General features: G+C 54.5%; 2 protein-coding genes across 5 annotated transcripts in view; one reads left to right on the forward strand and one right to left on the reverse strand.

Annotated features, from left to right (window-relative positions):
• Nucleotides 1-17,236: 17,236 nt before the first annotated feature.
• Nucleotides 17,237-19,030, reverse strand: LOC135301981 (basic proline-rich protein-like). The gene has a single exon (XM_064422561.1). The coding sequence runs from the start codon at nt 19,028-19,030 to the stop codon at nt 17,237-17,239; it is 1,794 nt and encodes a 597-aa protein (XP_064278631.1).
• Nucleotides 17,838-23,326, forward strand: part of LRFN5 (leucine rich repeat and fibronectin type III domain containing 5) — a 43,152-nt gene continuing 37,663 nt past the window's right edge. The window contains exon 1 of one of the 4 annotated variants that reach the window (XM_064422744.1): nt 17,838-18,212. The gene's annotated coding sequence lies outside the window, so the exon portion shown is untranslated. Of the gene's footprint in view, nt 18,213-18,401; nt 18,558-23,326 lie in introns of those variants that run through there. The other 3 variants (XM_064422745.1, XM_064422748.1, XM_064422746.1) reach the window with 3 other exon arrangements.

Genomic DNA, 23,326 nt, shown 5'->3' on the forward strand with positions numbered 1-23,326 from the left:
TGCTGAATGAATAAATAAGTTCTACTCTGCTCTCATACAGAAGGCAGATAAGAAGCCAAAAAACAAATAAGAAGCACAGCAGAACACCAAACATATTTGCTTTAAGGAGGGGAAGCCACTGCTAAGTTTCTAGACCATGAAGCTACAGGCTGCCTCAAATTAAATTAATTTAATGGTTTATACATTTCATCTGTAGAGATGTGGGCACTGAAATGTGCATCTGCAGGCGAGGTAGGGAGGTCTGGCAGACACTCATGTCACCCCCTGGCATGGTGCAGGTGCCATGTGTGTGCCAGGGAGAGCTGAGAGGGGTGGGTGCTGCAGGCAGTGCCCTGTGTCTGCAGCCTCCAGTCCTGCCAGTCTGGCAGGGCCAGGTGAGCCAGGGTGTGGGGCCAGGGCTGCCCAAGTCCCATGAGGGGGCTCTGGGGGCACAGCAGGCACCACTGACACGGAGCAGCTCCCACCTTCTCCCCACTCCCAGCTCTGCTCCAACCAAGGGCTCTGCATTCCCACTCTCCAAATTGGTTTTTGCTCATTTGGCCAAGCCCTAATTCATCTTCTGTCAAATATTTTTTCCTCTTGCCAAAAGCAGGCTGCCTATTACTGTTTCTCACATGCACTACAGCCTAACAGTGTCTGTAAATAATGAATTTGCATAATGAGCAGGATTTATGAAAACCAGTTGCTCTCTGTATAGGTGACCTTGTGACTTCAGGCATGCCAGTGTGCAGCGATGCAGGGCAGGGCTGCAGCAGCAGCACCTTTGGGAAGCTGCTCATTGGGTGTATCAGCACCTTGCCACGTGTGCCTTCCTGGCTTCTGGCTGCACTTGGAAGCCCAAAGTGTTCCCACAGAAATGTGCTGGGCTCCCTCAGCAGTGGTGGTGACAGTGGCTGACAATGGCAGCACCAGTGGCACCACCTGCTCCCACTGGGGACCCTTCTGGCAGCACCCAGCAAACCTGCAGGGACACATCCAATCCAGAAACAAACCATTCTCTCCTGATCATTGGTTAGTGATCACTGTGCAGCCTCATTCCAGGGCAAGGTTAGATTTTGGGGATGAGCACAGTGCAGGCAATGATTGATACCAACATTATACAGACACTGAGACCCTGCTGCTCTCTAAAATCCCTGGCAGGAGGTTGCAGCCTGGCCCTGCTCCCAGGGAACAAGACAGGACAGGAGATGGCCTCCAGTGCTGCCAGCTCTCCCTGTGACACTGGGGTGGATGGAGCATGCACAGAGGGACAGCTGGGAACAGAACAGCAATGGGAATTGCAATGGGAATGTGAGAAACACCAGTATGGACAGCTCTAGGAAGGACAGCTGGCTCTGCTTTCTTTGTTCCGTAATTTGAGAGTTTGAGTGTGACCACAAAAGTTAGAAGCCAGAAATAACTGAATGTAGTGATAAATGGAGGGCAGTAATAGAAAGTTTGCTGGTGTTTCCTGGGAAAATGTCCCTAATTCCTTGGACAATGATGGAATCCAACATACTCACAGTTTTAATGATATTTTTAAAGAATTAGGATAAAAATTTGGATGAATGAGGTGAAAAGTAAATTGTCTGGTAAAAAAGTTCAGTATTTCAAACTCATTTTGGTTGGAATAGGAGAAAAAAAATTGTTTTTCACATCCTTTTCCAACAGATCTAGTTTACTAAATTTCTGTAATGAGTCCACCTCATCTTTGTTCTTAAATAATTCCAGAGGTGATGTGGAGAACTGCAAACCTGATCCCATACAAAGCCTCCTGAGATGATAAAACTTGGGCTGAAAACTGAAATCATTGTGCAAATACAGGGTTTCTCTGAGCTTTGCTGAACATGTGGAGCTGGCAGCAAATGACAGCCTTGCTCCTACAGGTTACACAGAACAGCTTAGCCAGCTCACCAGTGGGAATCTCAGATATTTTGTAAAATATCAGGCTTTTCCCAACATCACTGTAAATTTCCCACTTAATTTTATAACACCAAACCTGCCCTCATTTTCCCCTCCTCAATCTTCCATTTGCTCATGAGATCATGGAGTCCCTGCTGATAGCAAGCTGTGATAAATTAAGTTTATCACTTAAGAAAAAATATGTTTGAGTTATAACCGTTCACTCCAGCTGAAATAATTCTATGGGTTCTCCTGAATGCAAAGAAATTCAGTCAGGACACCAGAGCTCTATAACTGTGTGATTTATATGTATAAATATTAAAGACATTGGCTACTCAGAGGATTAAAACTGTCAGGAGCTCTGAGCGTGGCTCTGTGGCAGCCCCAGCACTCCTGGTGGAAGGTGGGGTCCCCACCTTGGAATCAAACCCCCTGAGATGCTCTGTGAAGAACATGGGGGCAGCTTTTCCTGGCCTTGACAGCCTTGTACTGTCTTCTTGTATTTTCTGGGTTCCTCGACAAAGGAAGGAATGATGAATCTGACTCCATGTTCTCAGAAGGCTAATCTATTCTTTTATGATCTATATTATATTAAAGAATACTATACTAAACTATACTAAAGGATACAGAAAGGACACATACAGAAGGCTAAAAGATACTAATGAAAACTCGTGACTCTTTCCAGAGTCCTGACACAGCTTGGCCCTGGTTGGCCAAAGAGTGAAATCAATTCACATGAAACCAATGAAACAATCACCTGTGGGTAAACAATCTCCAACCACATTCCAAAGCAGCACAACACAGGAGAAGCAAATGAGATAATATTGTTTTCCTTTTTCTCTGAGGCTTCTCAGCTTCCCAGGAAAGAAATCCTGGCAAAGGGATTTTTCCAGGACGTGTGAGAGTGACACTGCCTGAAGAAAGGTGCTTTGGGCAGTCCATGGCCTCAGGGGAAAACTGGATTTCCAGACTGGGACAGTGGGGCTCAGGAGAACCTTTCCCTTCAGGGTAGGTTGTTTCAGGGTGCTCTGATGGTGTTACAGGAATGTCCTGGGTCTGGTGAGGGCAAAGTGCCAGTGCAAGGTCATGGCCAGGCTGGCCAGGGCTTGGAGCAAGCTGCTCCAGTGGAAGGTGTCCAGGGCAGGCGCCCTGCCATGGCAGGGGTGGCACAAGGGGAGTTCCAGGTCCCTTTCAGCCCAGACCACTCCTGGCTCTGTGATCCGTGACTCTGTGCTCCTCTTGGTGATGGAGCTGCTGCAGCACACCCTGTGCCCCCTGGGCAGCCCCTGCCAGGGCTCAGAGCAGGGCTGGAACTGCTTTCACCCAGAGCAAACCAGTGCCCTTGGGCTTCCTGCAGACCTGAAGTGAGAAAAGAAAATCCTGGAGGCAGAAAAACACAGAAGCACTGACCTGAGCTTTGTGTGGCTGCCAGAGTTCGGGATGAGACATCCCTGGGCACAGCACCATGAGCTGGAGAACCAAGTGCTGCTGCCATTGATACTATAGGGTCACTTGAACCCAAAACTGACCGAATAATTTTATCACAGAAAGAACAATCCTGGCTTTTTATTTTAAGCAAAACAATTTCAGCCACTAATCACTAGAAACTGGAGAACGTGGTAGGATTGCAGGCTTTGATCTCTTTCCCAGTTAAGTGCTGTCAGCCAGCCTGCAAGTCTATCATCTTTGTTTTTAGGTCTGTCTCATTCCTGCACAACGTATTTTACTTTAATTTTGGCACATTTTCTGCCACACTGCCAAATTTTCCGACTACAGTATTTTATCTGCAAAGTCAGCCTGTGTTCTCCAGGCCTGGTCTGTTATTCCCAGCATGAGGCTTCAGTTCATGACATAGTAACTGGTTTACACTGATTTTAGGATCTGGGAATTGGAAACACACTCCTTTCTGGCACACCTCGTGCTGGATAAATGGTTATATGGACTTGGTTTGACCTAGTGGCTGTTTGTGTCTTCTGCTGTATCCCTCACGGTGGGAAACAGGATTATCTTTCATCTTGCAGAAATAACAGATTTATATCCCTAATAATCTGTATATCTAAGGTAGAACTTGGAGATAGAGGTTATATTTTTAATAGAACCACTGGTATGGTAGGTGAAGTCTCAGATGTGAAGTGCTCTGGTTTTGAATGATTGTCTGTTTTCCTCCATCAGGTGTTGAGGTGAAGGATCATCTTCTGTGCCATAAATCCCCCTTGCTCATACCCTCAGTGCCTCGTGGCTGCAGCAGCCACCCCACCCGTGTGAGATGAGCAACAAAATTTCTGTCCTTTGAGGGAAAGCATGGCAGGCTTGGAGTCCCCCAGAGCAGTAGTTTTAAAAATAGTCTCACTAAGCTGCTTATGTAAAAGATAATTTGATAAAAAATCCTCTATAAAATGGAAACTTCCCTTGGATTTCCATAACAAAGCATCAGGAAGGAGCACACCTGGTGCTGCACTGAGCTGTGGGAAATGCAGGTAAGCCGGACACATGGGAAGGATTATTCTGGCTACCCACGTGCTTCAAGCTGCTTTCAACTGCAAACAAGGACGAAACAATAAAATACCATAAATATAAAATATTTCAAATATTTTTAAAAACACTTTCTCCTCCATCTGCCTCTCAGAGGAAGACTCCCCTCCTGCTAGGAGATGTCAGAAGTCATGGGAATGGGGAGCTATGGGTGCAGCCTTGCCTGAAAACCTGCTGGGAGGAGCAGGGTGGGTTCCAGCTGCAGTTCTTGCAGCTTGGTCTGTGGACAGCACAGCCACAGCTGGGCTGGCACGGGGAGCAGCAGCAGCAGCTGGAGCCTCTGGGCTCTGCAGGGAGAGGGGAAAGCCTGGGGGACTTGGATGGGTGCCTGCACAGGTGCTCCTGGCCCAGGCCACCCTGAGGGGCCATGAGCATCACCGGCAGAGAAAGCTGGCATGGATAACAGCTGGAGCAGTGCCTGGGGCACACCCTGTGGCACATCCCTGTGGATAACAGCTGGAGCAGTGCCTGGGGCACACCCTGTGGCACATCCCTGTGGATAACAGCTGGAGCAGTGCCTGTGGCACGCCCTGTGGGTAACAGCTGGAGCAGTGCCTGTGGCACACCCTGTGGCACATCCCTGTGGATAACAGCTGGAGCAGTGCCTGTGGCACACCCTGTGGGTAACAGCTGGAGCAGTGCCTGTGGCACACCCTGTGGCACATCCCTGTGGATAACAGCTGGAGCAGTGCCTGGGGCACACCCTGTGGCACATCCCTGTGGATAACAGCTGGAGCAGTGCCTGTGGCACACCCTGTGGGTAACAGCTGGAGCAGTGCCTGTGGCACACCCTGTGGCACATCCCTGTGGATAACAGCTGGAGCAGTGCCTGTGGCACATCCCTGGAGCACATCCCCATGGCACACTGCACCAGCCCAGCACAGCCGGTCCTTGCCCTCCTCCTGGGCCATGGGACAGGCTTGCTGTGGCTCTGCAGAGGTGTTAAAGGTATTGGCAGGAATTATATGTATGATATACCAGGGGCAAGGAATATTGGCAAGGAGTTAATGTAGGAGAAGGCCCAGAATGGATGAATGACAGTGGCACCACTGCCAGCCCCGAGTGGGGCAGGACCATTCTGCTGGGACTGCCCACGTCCCAAACCCTGCAGAAGAGAACCCCTTGGAAACCTTGCGGGGGCCCCCTCACCTTCCAGAAAGCACCATTTGTCACATACAAATACTATTTAAGTGTCTGACTAACGAGTGACATAATTAATGGCACGCTGATACATCACACACATGTGACACTTTGTCAGAGAAACCATTCCTCATTGCAAACCTGTCCTCTGCATTTTGGAACCTCACAGCCCAGTTTACAAGCCCCACTTTTGTGCGGTTTGGCTTGTTCAGGTATTCCCTGCAGGTTAAATGTATCTTTTCCCTGGGTTTTATGCATTTATTCAGTCTGGACTAAGCATTGGTCATTATTTAGCACTGGATCTCCTAGCAGTGAGCTCTGCCTGGAGATTGGCTCTCTGGAGGTGCCTCATTTGTCTTGTGCTTGCCTTGAACATAAGTCAGAAGCCACCAGGGCTGCTTGGAAATGCACCATTTTTCTGAAAGAAAAATCACTCTGCAAACCAAACACAAAAATAAAGTGTAAATTGTGTGGGGTTTTCATGGCCAGGTGTTGGTTATGGGGGAAATTACAAGGGTGGCTCCTGTGAGAAGCTTCCCCCTTTTCATGGAAGTAGTGCTGGTGGCTCCCAGAGGGATTCGCTGTTGTTCCTGCAGCTGACATCCACCAGCTTCTCCAGTCCACCCTGCTGCTCCCCTCCTGTGGGTGCTAGTGGGTGGATTCCCAAACTCATCACTGAATGGGGTAACAAGCAACTTTTAGGGAAGAAATGGCCATCTGGTGAGTGAGAAGAGAAAGTAAACAGGAGAGAAGAGAGAAGAACAACCTCAGGGCTGGATTTCTTTTCTTTGCTAGTGCTAGGTTTTGGGAAAGTGGAATTGGAAAAAAAATCGCTTAATTTAAATTTCATTCAATGTCAACCTTCTCACCATCAAAGAACAGTAACAATCATGGTGGGTTGTTTAAACAAACCACAAACTGCCCACAAACCTGCTCTGAGGAACTAATAGGGAATCTGGGGTTCCAAGATAACGTGTGAGGAAAATAAAAAGCCAGACTGTAATGGTATTTGGAGTGTCATTTTCTTCCACAAGATTCCCTTAGACATGTTTCCATCCTCATCATCTCAGCCACGGGACTGAACTGAAATTTCCCCACTGATGAGAAGGTGCCAGTCGCTGAGTTTGACTTAGAGACTGAAATGCTGCCTCTGTTCAGATGCAAAGTCAGCAACTGGCAGGCCAGTGCACAGATTGGTTTTTGTAATGCAAACGAGATCCTAGTGAGCCCTCCAAATGGAAGCCCTCCAGTCTTGTTACACAAGTCTTAAATTCATTATTAACAGTGTAGCACTGCTAATTGTACAATTGTAATGTAGCATTTGGTAATTGCTCACTCTACAAACACTGTAAAGGCCTTAGAGAATGCATCTAATTATGGGCTTTTGACAGAAAGCAGCCTGGAAATCAGTCCAGGGCTGCAGCAGTGAGCGGCTCAGCTTCCTCATCCTCACAGAGCCCTGGCAGATGGAGTTACAAGCCAAGTGAATCCTCTAGCCAGTGGCCACCAAAAGGGGAAACTTTCTTCACCCCTTTCTTCCACATCCTGCTTCCCCTTCTGGCTGTGCTGTCCAGCATCTGTAGCAAAGGGCTGGAGGAAGTGCCAGGAGGCATCTGTTGGTGCTCATTTCTGGCCTTCGTGGGGGTGCAACTTCAAAATTATTCCAAGAATGGACCTTGGCTTCTACCGATCCCATGGAAGCAGTGCTGAGCAGTTTGGAGTGGCTGTGTGTGAGTTAGCTGCTGAGATGATTTCTTGCTGGGATGAAGCTGGTTTTCTTCCAGTAGCTGGTCTGGGGCTGTGCTTTGGATCTGTGCTGGAAGCAGTGTGAATCCCACAGGGATGTGTCAGTCCCTTGCACAGTGCCAGGGGCTGCTCTGCTCCTCAGCCACCCCACAGCCAGGGTGGCACCAGGAGCTGGGGGACACAGCTGGGACAGCTGATCCCACTGGACACTGTGCTGGGACACAGCTGGGACAGCTGATCCCACTGGACACTGTGCTGGGACACAGCTGGGACAGCTGATCCCACTGGACACTGGGCTGGGACACAGCTGGGACAGCTGATCCCACTGGACACTGTGCTGGGACACAGCTGGGACAGCTGATCCCACTGGACACTGGGCTGGGACACAGCTGGGACAGCTGATCCCACTGGACACTGGGCTGGGACACAGCTGGGACAGCTGATCCCACTGGACACTGTGCTGGACACAGCTGGGACAGCTGATCCCACTGGACACTGTGCTGGGACACAGCTGGGACAGCTGATCCCACTGGACACTGTGCTGGGACACAGCTGGGACAGCTGATCCCAACATCCCAAGGGATGTCCCAGCCCACAGGACACTGTGTTCAGCATACAAAGCTGGGGTAGAGGGCTGGGGGCACACATGAATGGTGGGGTTTGCATTCCCAAGACACTGTCATGTGTGCTGGAGGCTGGCTGTCCCGGGAATGCCTGAGCACCTGGCCGGTATGGGAAGCAGGGAATGACTTCCTTTTTGCTGTGTTTGTGTGCACAGCTTCTCCTTCACCTGTTAAACCGACTTTACCTCGACTCCCCAGTGTTTATGGTTTGCTCTCCCTGCTCTGTACCCTCCCTGCAGACAGTGGTCAGTGGCAGGGTGAGCTGAGCTGCTGGCTGGGGTGAGCCCCAGGGCACCTGGGGGGCCAGGGCTGCTGCAGGCTGATGGTGGCTCCAGGAGCTGAGCTGCTCCTGCCCCGAGCCCCAGGCACGGCTGGCAGCAGGGGCACAGCCCGGGGCCCTCTGTGTGCCCTGTGAGCCAGCACAGCCCACACAGTCAGGAGGGCTCGGGGCTGCTGACCCCCAGCCCAGCCCCTCTGCCCTGAGCATCAGCTCTGCACACAGCAGCAGCACAGCTCTACACATTGTTCATTAAACCCGTGTTAAACATGGAAAAAACTGCAAAAATTAGGCTTGGTATTTCACATTTAATACATGAACATTTTGGTGTTTAATGCATTTTGGTGTTTCTCATGTTTGGAGGTAAAAAAAAGGATCAAAAAAGCTCTTTTCTGTCTTTCTGCTGGAAATGTATTAAGGTTTTCTGAATTGACATGATAAATTTGCTTTAAAAAACTAGTCTAAAATCAGATGGAATGAACAGAACCTCTAGAAATGCTTTTCCAGTCACATGGGCAAGGCAAAAGGTTATTTCTTTTTACTTCTGTTTTTTGGAGAAAAAAAGGTAATCCACTGTTGTTGTTTCAGAGCCAGAGCTCTCCCTGCAGTGCTGCTCTCGGATGTGACCAGCAGTGCAATCCTACCCCGAACTGTGCCAGGCCTGTCTCACATGTGACAAGTGGTCAAGAATGTGGGAGATAATAAAGGTAAGAAGACAATGTGTGCTTTCAGTGACTGGCTGGAACAATTGCCTGTAAGCCTTAGCAGTGTGCTATTGGCTAGAAAGTTTATAAATGCTCTGTAACACAGAAATCTTTGGCTGCTGCTGGCTGCACGTGAGCATTGCCATCTTCCTGTTGTCTCAACCCTGTGACGAGGCTGATGCTGCAATAAAGCTCAAGGATTGTACCCCAGCAGTCCCATCCTGCTGGTGAAACACAGAGGAGTGTGCTGGCAGCTCGGGGCCCTGTGGGAGCTGGGCTCAGGCTCCGGCCGTGGGGAGCAGCCCGAGAGCAGGGGGACAGGGCTGACACTTCCTGGGGTGCAGGGCTGCAGGGGTGCAGGGCTCCCGGGCTCTGTGCCAGCACACTGGCACTTCAGGAGCCCCTTGGGCAGCTCTGACACAATCTTTTCCTCTGATTTTCAGCATTTCTCAACCTGTTCACATGACCAAACTCTTCTTGCAGCCCTGTTTTTCCAAGCCCCGTGGCAGCCCCAGGGCTCATCCTTCGTGTCCAGTGTGAGCTCCCAGGACTGGCAGACACGTGGCTGGTCAGGACAGCAGCTTGGGGGTGGAAAGAGAGGGATCTGGTCTGGGGGTGGCTGCAGAGCTCTCAGTAGCCCCTGATCCCCCATTTAACCCACAGCCAACCCCATTAGGAAATGTTACCCAGGACCTGAGAAACATAGGAAAAGCAGGAAATCATTCCTCTTTGGGGACTGGACTTAAAGGAAAAGAATACCTGTGTTTGGAAGCTACAGTGGGAAACAGAAGATCAGAAGTAAAACAAGCATTTTAGTTGAGGCAGCAAGAGATTGGAGCAGCTTCCCCAAGGGGCCGGTCGAGTTTTGCCTATGGAAGTTGTTTTCCTTCAGCCCAGCCTGGGTTCATTTCCAGAAGAATGTCAAGCCCCAGACCCAGTGGCTGCCAGTGGGTGCCCTGTGGCAGGCCAGACTGGCAGGATGCACCTCCCTCTTCTCCTTCAGGAATGCAGCCCCAGGACCGAGGATCCTGTCCTTGAGAGGGGACAAGGAGCTGCAGAGAGCTCCTTGTGGCAACAGCAGTGAGAGGGTAATTAGCAGCGACAGCTCCTGACCCCGGCGTTCCCCATCTCCCCGACGCCTGTAAAGGAAGTTGTTAGTCAAATACTGTGCCTTCAATTAGTGCTAATTACCGTGGAGTCATGGCATCCTGAGATTTTAAACACAGTGAGGAAGTCTTGTGTGATTAGGGACCATCAGGCGACTGTGTGAGGGGTTTCCATGCAGCACATTCCTGACAAGATGCTTCACGCCAAACAGATGACTTTCTATGATGTTTAATCTGCACATAATATTGTTAAAATAAGGCAGGCTGGCAGACTGAGACACAGCAGACAGCCCAAGTCATCCTCTTGCACCTCTCAAAAACCAGAACCAAAGGGATACCTGGAACCTTGTGACTTTCCTGTGACTCCTGGTCAATTTTTTGGCTAACACAGCCCATAGCCCACCAGCCTGGTGTGTGCTGGGAGAGCATCACTGGGTCAGAGCAAGGGCCCCACGATGGCAGGAGGTGGCCAGAAAGAGCTAAGGCTCTGCAATGCAGCCACTCCTCCCCGTCCCTGCAGCCAGCATCTCCACATATCCCCTGCCAGGAGGCTCAGCTGGGTCTGCTGACTCTAGGGAACAGAGCCCACCAGGCTGGGGGGTGTAAAAGTCAGCTCACCCCAAAAGCCTTTGCAGGGGATCCCACAGCAGTGGGACTGCTGAGGTTTCCCTGCTCCTTTAGTGCTGGAGAGGATGCCCAGTCCATGATGATGGAGGAGGAATGAACACTCCCCCCTGGGCTGGGATCTCCTTGGCTCAGAGGTGTGGGATTCAGCTGTGGTTATGCATTATGGGATCTCATATGGCTTGAGTGGTGAATAAGTGAATTCATGTGAATCCCTTGGGCAGAGGGGATCCAGCCCTTGCTTGGTTGTTGTGTCCCCTAATGAGTGCATTGATTTACAGAGCACTTTGTCCTGTGAGAGACCAGCCCTCCTTTGTCTCCTCCTGCCAGCTGAGAGGGAGTGTGTCCGTGGCCAGGCAGGGCAGGGCAGTGGTGCCCTCAGGAGCAGGGGCTCAGGGGAGCAGGGGCTGCCTGTGCCATGCAGCCTGCAGGGACACTCGAGGTTTCCACCTGCTCAGGGGGTATAGCAGCAACACTGAGCCTGCAAAAATGAAAGGAGGGTGGGCACCAGGAGCAATGAAGTGATTTTAGCATCTCTGCGTCTCTAGAAGGGGTTAAATGCAAGCCTGACTCAGGACCTTGAGCCTGGTTTGTGTTGTGAACATGCACAAGACCTGGTAGTGAATGCCCAGGCCAGAGAGAAGAGCAGACCCTGGGCTGCAAACACTGTGTCGTGGTTCAAATGAGGAATTCAGCACTCGGAAATTGCTCTGTCTCTGCCTTATTAGATTATCTTGCTGCTCTTTCTTCCTCCTCTGTAGGGTTCTTTATTCAGAATTTACTCAAATATTTTCCTTCAGAAGATTTAATATCTCAAAGTGCAAATATCCAAACCCTGTATCATTTTGTAATTTCATACTCTGTAGTTCTTTCATATGCATATCAATCATTTGCCATCCTTTTGAAGGATGCAGCTTGAGTAACGGTAGTGAAAGAAAACCCATTCAGTGTTGATTTTAATTGAACAAGCTCGGAAGCAGTGGGGATCCATGCCAGACGCCAGTTCGCTCTTTTTTGAAGAGTTATTACTGGAATTCTTTTGCTTCTGTGTCTCTGGGTTGTTTTTTTTTTTTTTTTTCAATTAGCAGCTTCTCAAAAATATTAGTTATCTTATTATTTCCCAGTTCTGCTTGTTTGGGATGCTCATGCATAATAATCACTACATTCACTTTCTCCTCCCATTCCAATGGAATACTGTATTCCTTGTCTCTGCTGGAGCAACGCTCCAGCCTGCATTCCAGAGCAATTTTTGAAGTGAAAATTAACTCCTTTTTGGTGCAACATTTTCATTGTGGTTATGGCAATGGTGAGCTCCTGTGTACTCTGAACTGCAACTGTAGAGACTGTAAACATTATAAATTGAAGACTGCCAAGGCTGTAAATAAAAGTTTATTCTTTCTTCTGTTTACAAATGAGGTGTAGGGCAGCTCCTCATCCTCCCACCATGATGAGCTGATCATTAGCCCTTAGCTAATGTTGCTTGGATAGAAAAGAGGAGATGGAATACCAGAAGAGTAATATTTTGAATTACTGGACATTCTTTTCCATACAAAATTTGGCTTAAGGAAAAGAATTAAATCAGCAGCTGGTAGAACAACAAATTGCCATCTATTCTGGAAATGAGCTCTGCACATGGCTCTGACAGTGCTGAAGGAATTGGGGCAGGCTGGAGATGGAGACTTTGCTGTTTTCTACTGAGAAGTCATCTGAACAAAAAAGGAATAAATTGTGTAAGAAATAAATGTGAATAAGGAAGAACTTTAGAGGATCAAGACCCAGAACTCCAACATGAAGAGAGTGCAGGTGTTAAGGGAGCACGTTATTAAAACTCCAGAATCAAGGGGGAGGAGACAGGCAATGAAGCACATTGGGCTTAAACAGAACAGGGGAGGGGCACTGAGCCCTGGTGGCACAGGATTAGGTACCTGTGCTGCTTGTCAGCCCATTCCATCTGCATGACACCCAACATTTCTGTCTGCTGAAATCATGGAACCACAGCATCATTGAGACTGGAAAAACCCTCTGAGAGCACCGAGTCCATCCATCCTCCCAGCGCTTTCCAGCTGTCCAGTGATTGGAAGCTGCACCCAGGGATGGGCAACCATTGTTCTTCAATCCAGCAGGCTTCATGTCACCTTCAGAAAAGAAACAAACATGGAACTGTGTCCCCTAAAGCAGCCCAGCAGAGCACAGCACTGCGCAGCAGCCCTGGGTCTTTCCCTGCTGTACAGGTTGGCTTTGCCTTCCATGTCCAGCGACGCTGGTCCCCTCAAAACCACGAGTACTCAAAACACAGGTGTGTCTGTTTGTAGAGGTGGAATGATGGGGCTGCCCACGGTGTCAGCCCTTTCCTCGTGCCCCAGCTCCATCCCACACCTCAGCACTGCCTGTCAGCCGCAGTGGGCCCCTGCCAGCCTGGGAACACCAAGTCCAGAGCCTGGAGGTGACAACAACACCTGTCAGAAGGAAATGGCCTTTCGCAGGCAGCAGGTTTTTTTTGGGACAGCTATTTTTCTAAATTATGACTGAGCTTAGTCTCTATTTTTATTCACAGCCCTGCAATATATCTGTTTCTTCCCATAATATTTCCTCCCACCCCTATTTCCAAATTAAACAAGCCATGCTCTGGGTGAGCTCGTGTCCCTGCCAGGCCACCGTGGGGTGAGAAAATCCATTGTGTGGGGCACAAAGCTGGCGGAAGAGAGCCCTGAGCTCGTGTGCTGGCTCCAGGGTGGGCAGAGCCTGCCTGTGGGGTGTGGGCTGAGGCAGACAAGGCTCCTTGCCAGCTCAGGAATATTTTCCTTATTGTGCCTCTGGACCTACCCAGACAAAGCTGTGCTCGTGCAATGCAGAATCGTGGCAGGTTGCCATCCCTGCAGGACACTCACTGCTCATCCCCGTGTGTGTCTGACAGTTAAGCACTTTTTAAACAAGCCAGGTACCAATAGCTAGAAGCCTTCGAAGAATCATGCAAGAAGTTAAAAAAAAATCAGCACATTATTTTATTTTTCAAAGAACAAATTGTTAAAATATTAAGCAAACATACACTACAATTACTTTACTCGTGACTTTAAATCTGTTTTTTGATTAAAAATGCAATTAAGTATTATTAGCTATTAAGTATCTTGGTTTGGTTCCACCAGATGAAGCCAGTTGGTTTGAGGGTAAGCCTGTCCCAGCCCCCACCCCGTGGTGGTTTTGGCTGTGAGGTCTGATTCACTGGCAGTGTGGGCTGGCACATGAAGTCCAGGGCACCAGTACCCGCTGGGGCTTCACCACACACCAATGCACCCCAGGGAGAATGTCACACCAGCTCACCTCAAATAAAATCAGAAGTAGTGCTGAGGTCTGTGTGCCCCGGCCAGGTTTAGCACTGCCTGCCCTGAGCCTCCCTGGCCAGGGAGGGTGAGAGCTGGGGCTCCAGGACAGCTGGGGAGCGTCCTCACCTCTGGCCTGGCAGCAGGGAGACACAGGGCTCCCGAAGGAGCAGGATCGCTCCCTGCCACTTTTTGTACAATGCAACAGCTCCCCCATCGTACAGGCTAAAGAACTTAAAATGGAAAAGCATCCCCAGGAAATGATGGCTGGGTTAACTCCACATGCTTCCTTGGTTCTTCTGGAAGGAGAGGCTGGCAGGGCACTGCTACCTGAGGTGTTCTTGTCTCCAAGGTGCTCCAGGGAAGAGAAATCCACTTCACGCAAGGTGACATCTGACATTTCAGTGATTAGGGCAGTGAATTTTCTCCTGGTAAGGATGAATAAGCATTGCGGGCTGCAGACACTTTTTGCTGAGGTGCCGCAGTCTCTCAAGGAGCAGTACTGCCTCTTGCCATGCATTCCGCGGGCTGTGGGAGGCGGCGGTGCCGGCTGCACTGCTGCCGCTCTCCTTTAGGGTGTACACGCTGCACGCGGTTCCAGCTCCGGCCCGGCTGGAGAGCCGTGCCAGAGCCGTGCCAGAGCCGTGCCCAGAGCAGTGACCCTGTCCCCGAGCAGCTCCTGGCACAGCTGCCACCACCGCCGACACGGGCAGCCCGCCGCTGCTGTGCCCCGGCGGTCCGGCAGCCGCTGGCAGGGATGCTGCCGGCCCCGGCACAGCTCCAAGCCTTGCTCGGGTCTGTGGCGTGGGGCTGGGCGGGAGCTCTGAAGGGATCGGGGATCCCTGTGGCACCGCGGTGCCGTGGGCAGCAGGCTGGGTGAGCATGGGGGCACCCTGTGGCCAGCAGCTGCAGCACGGTGGCACTGTGCCCGGGCCCCGGGTCCCTCCTTCCGGAGGTGACTGAGGGTTAGAAAGTGCATAAAAGAGCTCTCTGTGTTAGTTAAACAAAGCACTTTCCTCCCGGTCTCATTATTTCAGAAAAAAAAAAAATTATGAAATAATTTAAAAATTATATCTGTGAGGGAAAAAAGATTTCAGGTTAAGGAGTTACCAGCTCTGCCAGTAAAAAAGCATTTTAACACTAGTTGGAGAGAGCAAGACAAAACTCCCAGCAAGGGCTTGTTCAGAAGGGTAAGAGGGGAGGTGACTGAGCCCCAGCAGGGTGAGGGTCCCCAAGGCAGGGTGAATCCTGGCCAGAGTAGGTGGGAGCTCACCTGAGTACTCCTGAGCATCCCCAGTGCCAGGGCCACGCAGGACTGTGCTGTCCATGAGGTAGACTGCCAGGCACTGGGAATAAGGATGCCAGGACACAGGGCTGCCCCTCCCCAGGGCACCCAGGTTTGTCCCAGAACAGCCTGTCCCTGGGCGTTGAAGGGACGTTCAGGCACAGATCCCCACAGAGTCACCAGGGGCAGCCAGGAACAGCCCAGGAGAGAGCCCAGGAGAGGTCCCAGTGGAGCAGTGAACAAGAGGGAGGGGAACACTTTCAGGGCAAGACCTGCAAGAGACAGCAGCCACACACTGTCACTTAGGTCTGGGTCCAGGATCAGACAAGCAGGCTTTCCATCCCAGCCACGAGCGAGTGAACCTCCCCAGCACACCCACAGCTCCCACACTCCTGGATGCCCCAGGGAGGTGCAGTTTTCCCTCTGGGTACATTAACTAGGCGGTGGTGTCATCTCAGTCTCATGTCCAGGAGGGATTTCAGGCTGACAAAGAAGATGCAGCAGCCCTTGATCAAACACCTGAGGCCAGAGAACACAGGACATTGCTTCAGCTGCAAGGATGCAGATCTCCTGGGCTGCACTGCACTGGTACCAGGTCAGAGTGGTCCTGAACCAGCCCTCACAGTGTGTTTGTGCTGGATGGTGCAAACCAGTGCACCCCCCAGCACACACCAGGCTCTGGGCACATGCTTCCACTGAGTTTCCACCGAGCTTCTCCATGTTCCTATGGCCAGGGAAGCTGTGCCCCGATGTTTGCCTCCTCTTCCAGCACCAGCCACACTGCTGGCATCACTGGCATGCCAGCCTCCCTGCTTCTGGGGCAGCAGAGAACTGACAGAGCAGCAAATGCTTGAACCTGAAGCCCAAGAGGCTGGTGGATGCCAGCCAAGACCACGGATGTTTTACCAGGGAGCATCTTATTGTCTCTCCTCTCTCTCCACAGGGGAGCACACTGTGAACGCCAAATCAGGCTGAGCATGACACTGCCTCCAGCTCCAAAGGAGACCAGTGCTAGGACTGAGTGTGGGGCAGAGACCGCCCCAGCAAAGCCAGCTGACGTGAGTTCCTTTGAGGGAGAGAAGATTTAGGCTCATTTCCTCCTGCCAGCCTCTGTCCCCCTGTAACAGATCGAACGAGCTCCGTGAAAGAGCAGCTGGTAATGGGAGATAAACACTAACTGAGGCTCAGCCTGGCAGCCCAGCCCTGGACAGCTTCACAGGCTGCCAGAAGGACCGAGGATGATGCGGCTCTGGCAGCTGTGTTCCTTGCGAGACCAGGGTCACGGGCTGCAGTGGAGACCACTTCACAGTTCTCAGGTCACACGGACAGCCCTGAGCCCCGGAACACTGATGTGTTCCCTCTTCTCACCCTTACCGAAGGCAGACGCTGCATCCCAACGCACAAAAAACTTTGGCATGGTGTCAGCAGAGAGGCATGAGGACTGCCACGGCACCTTCCCGTTTCTGGAACGGGGCTCCTACCAGGTGCATCCCCAGCCAGAAGATGAATCCCGGCAGCATTGCCCCCGCTGTCTCCGAGCGTGCCGAGCAGTCCGTGTGTTTTCTCCTGCACCCTCGGCGGCAGCGGCCACGCGGGCTGGTCCGGCTGCAGAGTCCCGGGGCTGCCCCGGAGGAGCCGGCAATTGCCTCCCGTGCCAGGGGGAGGGTGTCGGGGAGAGGGGGCCGCTGCCCAGTGGTGGCAGGGCACGTGCCTGCGCATCCCTCCAGGTGCGGGGTCACTGGCCGCTGACGAGGTTCGTTAATTAGCTCCTCTTCCAGGCTCTCCAGGCAGTGCTCCTCTTCTTCGGGTCCTGCAACATCCCCGGCGTTTCCCCACAAAAGCGCACTAGAAAAGGGTGCAGTGTTCCATAGCACGAAATGCACTCTCCTCCCTGTTAGAGATCCAGGAGAAAGGTAACGATGCCGCAATCCCCAAAAGCGCTCCAATTTACTGCCCCCACAGATGACCCATCCTTTCCTTCTCCTGCCAGGATCAACCCTGCTAGAAGTCCGGTGTTGCAGTCCCTGTCCTCGGGCAGGGCACGGGCAGGGTGCGGGCAGCTGCGTGCCCCGAGGGTGGACAGGAGCCCTCGCCATGCCGGCGGCGCGGAGCGGAGCTGCCTCCGCGCTCCCACCCCGCGTGCGGGACGGTTCCGCCGGTGCATCTACCGGATCGCTCGTCAGGCCAAACTCCCGCGCACCGCCCCCGCCCGCCGCCCGCTCCGGACCCGGGGCCCCGGGCGGCGGCTGGGGGAGGGCTGTGGTCCCCGGGAGGGCTGCGGGGTGCCCCGAGGGTCGTGGCCGCTCTCGGCGCCCGTCGCCGCAGCCCGGCCGCGGCGTGGCGGGGCAGGCGGAGGCGTGTCCGCATCCGTGCCGGTGCCCGTGCCCGGTCCCGCCCGGCGGCGCGCAGCCCCGAGCCGGGCGCGGCGGGGGGCGGCCCGGCCGCACGTCTGCGCGGCGGCGGTCGGGCGGGCGGCTGCGGCTCAGCCGTGCGTGCGGCGGGGCGGGGAGGGCCCGGCTGCTCCAGCCCGCCCCGGCGCGGCGCGGCGCGGCGCGGGGGAGGCGGCGGCTGCTCCATGCGGCAGCGAGCGGCGCGGCTGCCCGCGGCCGGGGCCGGGGCCGGGGCCGGGCGGAGGCCGGCGGCGCGGAGGATGGGCGCAGCTGCCGCCGCCGCGGAGGGCCGAGCCGCGGGCGCCGCGCTCCCCGCTCTGCCCCGCCGCAGCGCCCGCCGCCGCGGCTGCTCCGCCTGAGCGCGCCCGGCGCGGAGCGGCGCGGAGCCGCATGGCCCTGCCGCCGGCCGCCCCGCGCTAGCGGCACCCGCACCCGGGAGGCGCCGGCCCGGCGGCGGGGCTGCCCGCGCCTCGGCCACGTCCGTCTGTCCATCCGTCCGTCCGTCCAGTGCAGCGCGCAGGATCCCGCAGCGGGGTGCGGAGCGGCAGCGCTTGGCGAGGATTAACCTGGCGCAGGTACACGACAAGGTCAGCGCCGGCGGGAGCAGAACGGGGCGGGCTGCCCGGTGCGGGGCGATGCGGGCGGGCTGATGCGGGCGGGCTGTCCCGCGCCTCCCGCCCCCGCCGCGCGTGTGTGCATGTGCCGCCGCCCGCCCGAGCCGCCGCGTGGGGCCGTCCCCGGGCCGCCCTGCCCGTCCCGGCCGCGGGCAGCTCCGCCGCGGAGCCGCGGTAGGATGCGGAGGGTGAGCGCCGGCTCGGGGCGGAGCGGCGGGCAGCCCGCCTGCCGCCAGCGCCCGCAGCCCGCCGGGGCCCGGCCGCGGCCGCACCCGCAGGGGACGCGCTCCGGCCGCCGCCCGTCCCCGGAGGCACCAGGTAACGCGAGGGGAGTCGCGCCCGGCACATCTGCATTGCACCGCGGTACCGGCCCAGGGGACGGGGCGGGGGGGTGCGGGGCGGCCCGGCCGGTGCCGAACGCCCCGGTCAGCACGACCCCGCGGCGCGGCGGGGCCGCCGGGACGACGCCCTTCCCGGGAGGGCGGCGGCCGCGGGGAGCGCGGAGCGGCGGGGCGGGAGCCCCGCGGACGGGCCGGGCCGGGCCGGGCCGGGCCGCGCTGCCGCCGCTGCCCGCGGGACGGCGCCGGCGGCCGCCCGCGCCGGGCTGGGCTGGGCTGGGGATGCTGCGGGGCCGGAGATGCTGCCAGGCTGCGATGCTGCGGGGCCGCCCGTGCCGCGGCCGCCGCCCCCTCCGCGCCGCGATCCCGCTGCCGCCGCCGCCCGGTTACCCGGCACCGCTGGCGCTGCGGCGCTGCCCGGGCGGGCGGAGGCGCCGCTGTTCGCGGAGCCATTCCCGGGGCGCTCCCGGGGGGGCTCGGGGGTGCGGGGCTCTGCCGGAGGGCGCAGGAACCCCCGGCTCCCCCCGCCCCGTCCCACCGCCCCTGGCCGCCACTCGCACACCGCTCTCCCCGCCGCTCTCTCCCTGGGGCCGCCGCCGTCCCCCGCGTCCCGGGATGCGGCTGCACCCCTCTCTCCTCCGTCCCCTGCGCCCCCTCCGTGGCGAGCACCGCTGTGTGCGGGAGAAGAAATGTAGGACAGAATGGCCCTTCCCCGCCATCGGGAAGGTTCCCGTTGGGGAGATGGCAGAGCAGCGGCGGAGGAGCGGCGGAGCCTCGCAGCCATGTTGGTGTCGGAGCATCAGCCCTCGCGGCTGCCGTGCGGGAGCGGGCATGGCTGGGCCAGGTGCACTGGGGAAGCCTCTCCCGGGCTGGTCCTTCCCAGCATGGACTGGGGAACACTGGATCTGCGGTTCCTCTGCATCCTGGGACAGCAGCTCTTCCCTTCCTCCCTTCCAGTCTGTTGCATCTCCGGGGCACTTGTTATGTTGTGTGTGTGGAACAGAGGCATGTGTTGGTTCCAGCTGTGGTGATGAACTCGGCCTCAGCAGTCCTGGAGACCAGGGGTGGGACAGCAGGTGCCCCCAGCCAAGCCCAGCCCCGTGTGGCCTTTGGCTGCGTGCCGTGGAATGGCCAGGCTGGGTGTCCCTGCCCTTGGCCATCGTGCTGTCGTGCTGGTGATGCTCCCCACCCACGCTTCCATTTCGCATGTTCCTGTGTGACACGTGGTGTCAGCTTGTTCCTTCTGAGCATCCTCGGGCGAGCGCTGCGTGTGCAGGGCTGCTGGGGCCGGCACAGCCAGCCAGCCCGCTGGCGAGGCGAGATGGATCCATCCTGGAATTGAAGCTGGTTTGGTTCCAGCCGTGCCTCTGCAGATGGAGGGGTCTGGGCTGGCCCTGGCAGCAGCGATCCTGGCCGTGGCTGTGTCCAGGGGCGTGGGGAAGTGCTGCACAGATGGACTGCGTGTGCTGGCTCCGGTGTGTCCTGGTGTGGCAGGACTGCATCCCAGCCGCCTGGAGCTGGGTGCTCGGGGCTGTGTGTGCTGCCACAAGGACTCCAAGTGGGCACCCTGGTCCTGTGTACAGGCCACGCCTCGGAGCTGGCCCGTGGCCTCTGTGGTATTCCAGAGTCGGTCCTGGCAGGTAGAGGTGTACCAGGCCTGGCAATTCCACTGCTGGTCTGGGAGTCAGGTTTGGTTTTGCACAAGCAGCCGTAGCAGAAACTGAGTGTTCTCATTGCCCAACACCTTCCCAATCCACGTTGCTAAATATATACTGCACTCAAGGGATTATGCATTTGTTTAAATGCATAATAAATGTGTTTAAATGCGTAAGGCTGGATCATAATGCACACCAGAGTTTGCCAGTTTGGCCTCTAGTTACAAGGCTCTCTAAGATACATCTCCTGGCATATTACCTCATCTTTTTGCTTTCAGAAAGAGCAGTTCTTGGTTTTATCATGGCAGGGCAGTCAGTGGAAGCGAATCCTGGATATGTCAGGTACCCAGCGCAAGTTAAAGCTGAACTAGTTCTCTTGTTCAGCAAACATTTCCCAGTGCTGGAGGGAACTTGAGATTGACCCATTCCACCAAAGACATGCAGCTGCACAAGTGGCCTCCAGATTGTCCTATCCCAGTGAGAGCCGGTGGGCTGAGTGCTCCTGTCATCCTTACAGCCAAGAGAAGCTGCACTCGGCTGCTCAGGAGGGTGCCTCAGGGGCTTGGTTTGAATTTTTCATGCAGTTCTGTTGTCTGGAGAGGGTCCTGTTGGCCATCGAAGGTGTGAGTGGAGCCAGGGGGAGGAGGCTGAGAGGTGGCTGCCCCAGCCCAGGATCTGGCTGCCCAGCTGGATGGGAATGTGGGAAACCCAAGAAGAGATGTGGCTGAGCAGCATGGCAAGGAAAAAACAGATCTTCCTCATATTTTTGAGAAAGATTGGAGGGGATGTGAAGGCGGGTGCATCGGGAAGGATGGCCTTGGCACACTGGGTGCCCGCCTTGGGTAGGTGGAGCATCCCGAGGTGCCTGGAGGGCTTGTCCCTCTGCTGGGGCACGGGTAGTTCAGAGGCTGGAGAGCTAATGGCTTTCCACTGCTGATCGATACTGCCTGTGCTTTCAGATGTGGTGGCGAGCTGGGTTTTATGGAGCAATCTTTGCATATTCCCTGCACAAGCAGCTGGGCCCGAGCGCTGCTCTAATGGCCTCGCTATTAGCGGGCTCAGAACCTGAGCCAGGCTGAAAAGGCTGTGTAAGTGCTGCTCAAGCGTTTTGGGCCAGGCATATTCCATGCATTAGGGAAGATTTGTACTCTTTGGACCAGACATCACTGAGTGTTGTCTATTTATACACATCTAAATATATCCTCTGCAGTCTTCAGACTTTTCTAGCTAGTAGTAAAATTACTTTTCAATATCATGCTTTTAAACCATGCTTGCTGACACTATCTGATGAAGTTTGTGCTAGGAGAGGCTTATGTGTGTGTGTTTGTTTTAAATAAAAACTATTCTTGAGGTAATTACCTAAAATGCTTTGGAAACAAAAGCTTGTTGTCTGTGTGGTTGGGTAGCAGGGAGAAATGTGGTTGAACAGGAGCAGCTCTGGAGACATGCTCAAGCCTGGGAAACCAAATCCAAACCTTATCCAAAGTATAAGGTTTTGTTGCTGAAGAGTGAACCATTCTTTCTAGAAAGTTTTTATCAAATAATCATGCACTTTGCAGCAAAATAGAAACATTTGCTTCAAATTAGTCAGATACACCTTCTGGTACTCTGGAGTTTGAGGTGTCGTTCTGAAAACAAAATGAAAAATCTTGAAGTAACGTAGGTTATGGAATTCCTCTGCAGTGCCCAGATCCAGGCTGTGGAGGTGCAGGGCTGGGTCTGTGTCCCTGTGTGCAGCTCTCTGGAGCTGCTGTGGGTCTCAGTGGGGCTCCTGAGGAGGGCTGGAGACTCGGCTATGTCCCCAACAGCCCATGGGCTTGTGGCTGGGTGGTGGTGGCAGAGATGGCTGGCTGATGCCTGCAGCCCAACATGGAACAGTGATGGCCATTGTTTTGTTTTCTGTAGCAGCTCTTGCTGTCGGTTCTTGGAGAGCTAAGATGCTGCGGAGGAGGGGAAAAGGGGTTGGTATTCACAGGGGAGCAGAAATGAGGAGAGGAGGACAGGGCTCTTGGAGAAGGCCCTGGCCCAGAGCCCCTCGAACCAAAGACTAGTGCTGATCCCCAGGCACCCAGGTCCCTTGGCTGGGGCTCTGGGCTCCACGAGGTCTGTGGCGTGGTGTCGTGGTGCCAGGAGCCGTGTCCTGCCCCTTGGCTCAGGTGTGTGTGAGGGTGACTGAGGTGTCCGAGGGCTCCCTGCCTGTGTGCCCCATCCCTCCTGGCTCGCTGGGCACCGAGCTGCAGGCTGGGCACACCATGCCTTGAGCTGGGCAGCACCTTCTGTGTGTCCATGGGATAAATGGCTGTACAGTCGTGTTTGTTTGGAGCAGGCTGGATGATGTAGAAGGTGGTTTGTCAGATGGCTAACTGAGGCAGTAATGGGAGCCTTGGTGGGTGCCTCTAATTGTGTAGCACGTGGCCAGTGGGACCTCAGAGTATTGGAGCCAGTTCCCAATGCTGCAGAGCTCGTGTCCAATGCTGTGGTTTTGAGTCTGCTCTTGTAGATGAAGCTTCTCCCCAGGAACTGTCTCATGGCAAAACATTTCCATGAAAACATATGATTAGGTAGCTTTGCTTTAAAGTGGAGTATCTTTTTTCCCTTGAAGTTTTTATTTAGGCTTCTCTGTCAAGATCATGTTGGAATTCTTTTGGATTGCAGACAGATAAAACTCTTCAGTTTTTGTTGCCTCAGCATTGTCTCATTGCCAGAGAGCTGATATTCCCTGCGTATTTATTTCCAATTATTTATACTTCCTGGTCTCTGTAGTTGGCCATGGGGGATGGAGCAGCAGGAGCCCACCACAGTGAGCTGTGACAGCTCTGTGAGTCCTGCAGCAGGTCTCACCAGCTGTGTACAAGGAAAGCACAAACAATGAGGAAAAGGCATGGTGGAGAAAGTCACACTGAGAGGAATTCCCAGGATGGGTTCTCAGTCCCCTGGTGCTGCTGGTGCTGGGATTGGGATGGGTTTGCCTCAGCACCACTGGGGAGTCCTGCAGAGACGTTCTGTTGACATGGGTGAGCTGCTAGTTCTCCGTGCTTAAGCCAGGCTTAGGAGTGCCTGGGGTGTGAAGTGTCTGCCCCAGCACAGGGAGGCA

This window comes from Passer domesticus, chromosome 6, assembly GCF_036417665.1.
Source record: "Passer domesticus isolate bPasDom1 chromosome 6, bPasDom1.hap1, whole genome shotgun sequence".
Classification (NCBI taxonomy): Eukaryota; Metazoa; Chordata; class Aves; order Passeriformes; family Passeridae; genus Passer; species Passer domesticus.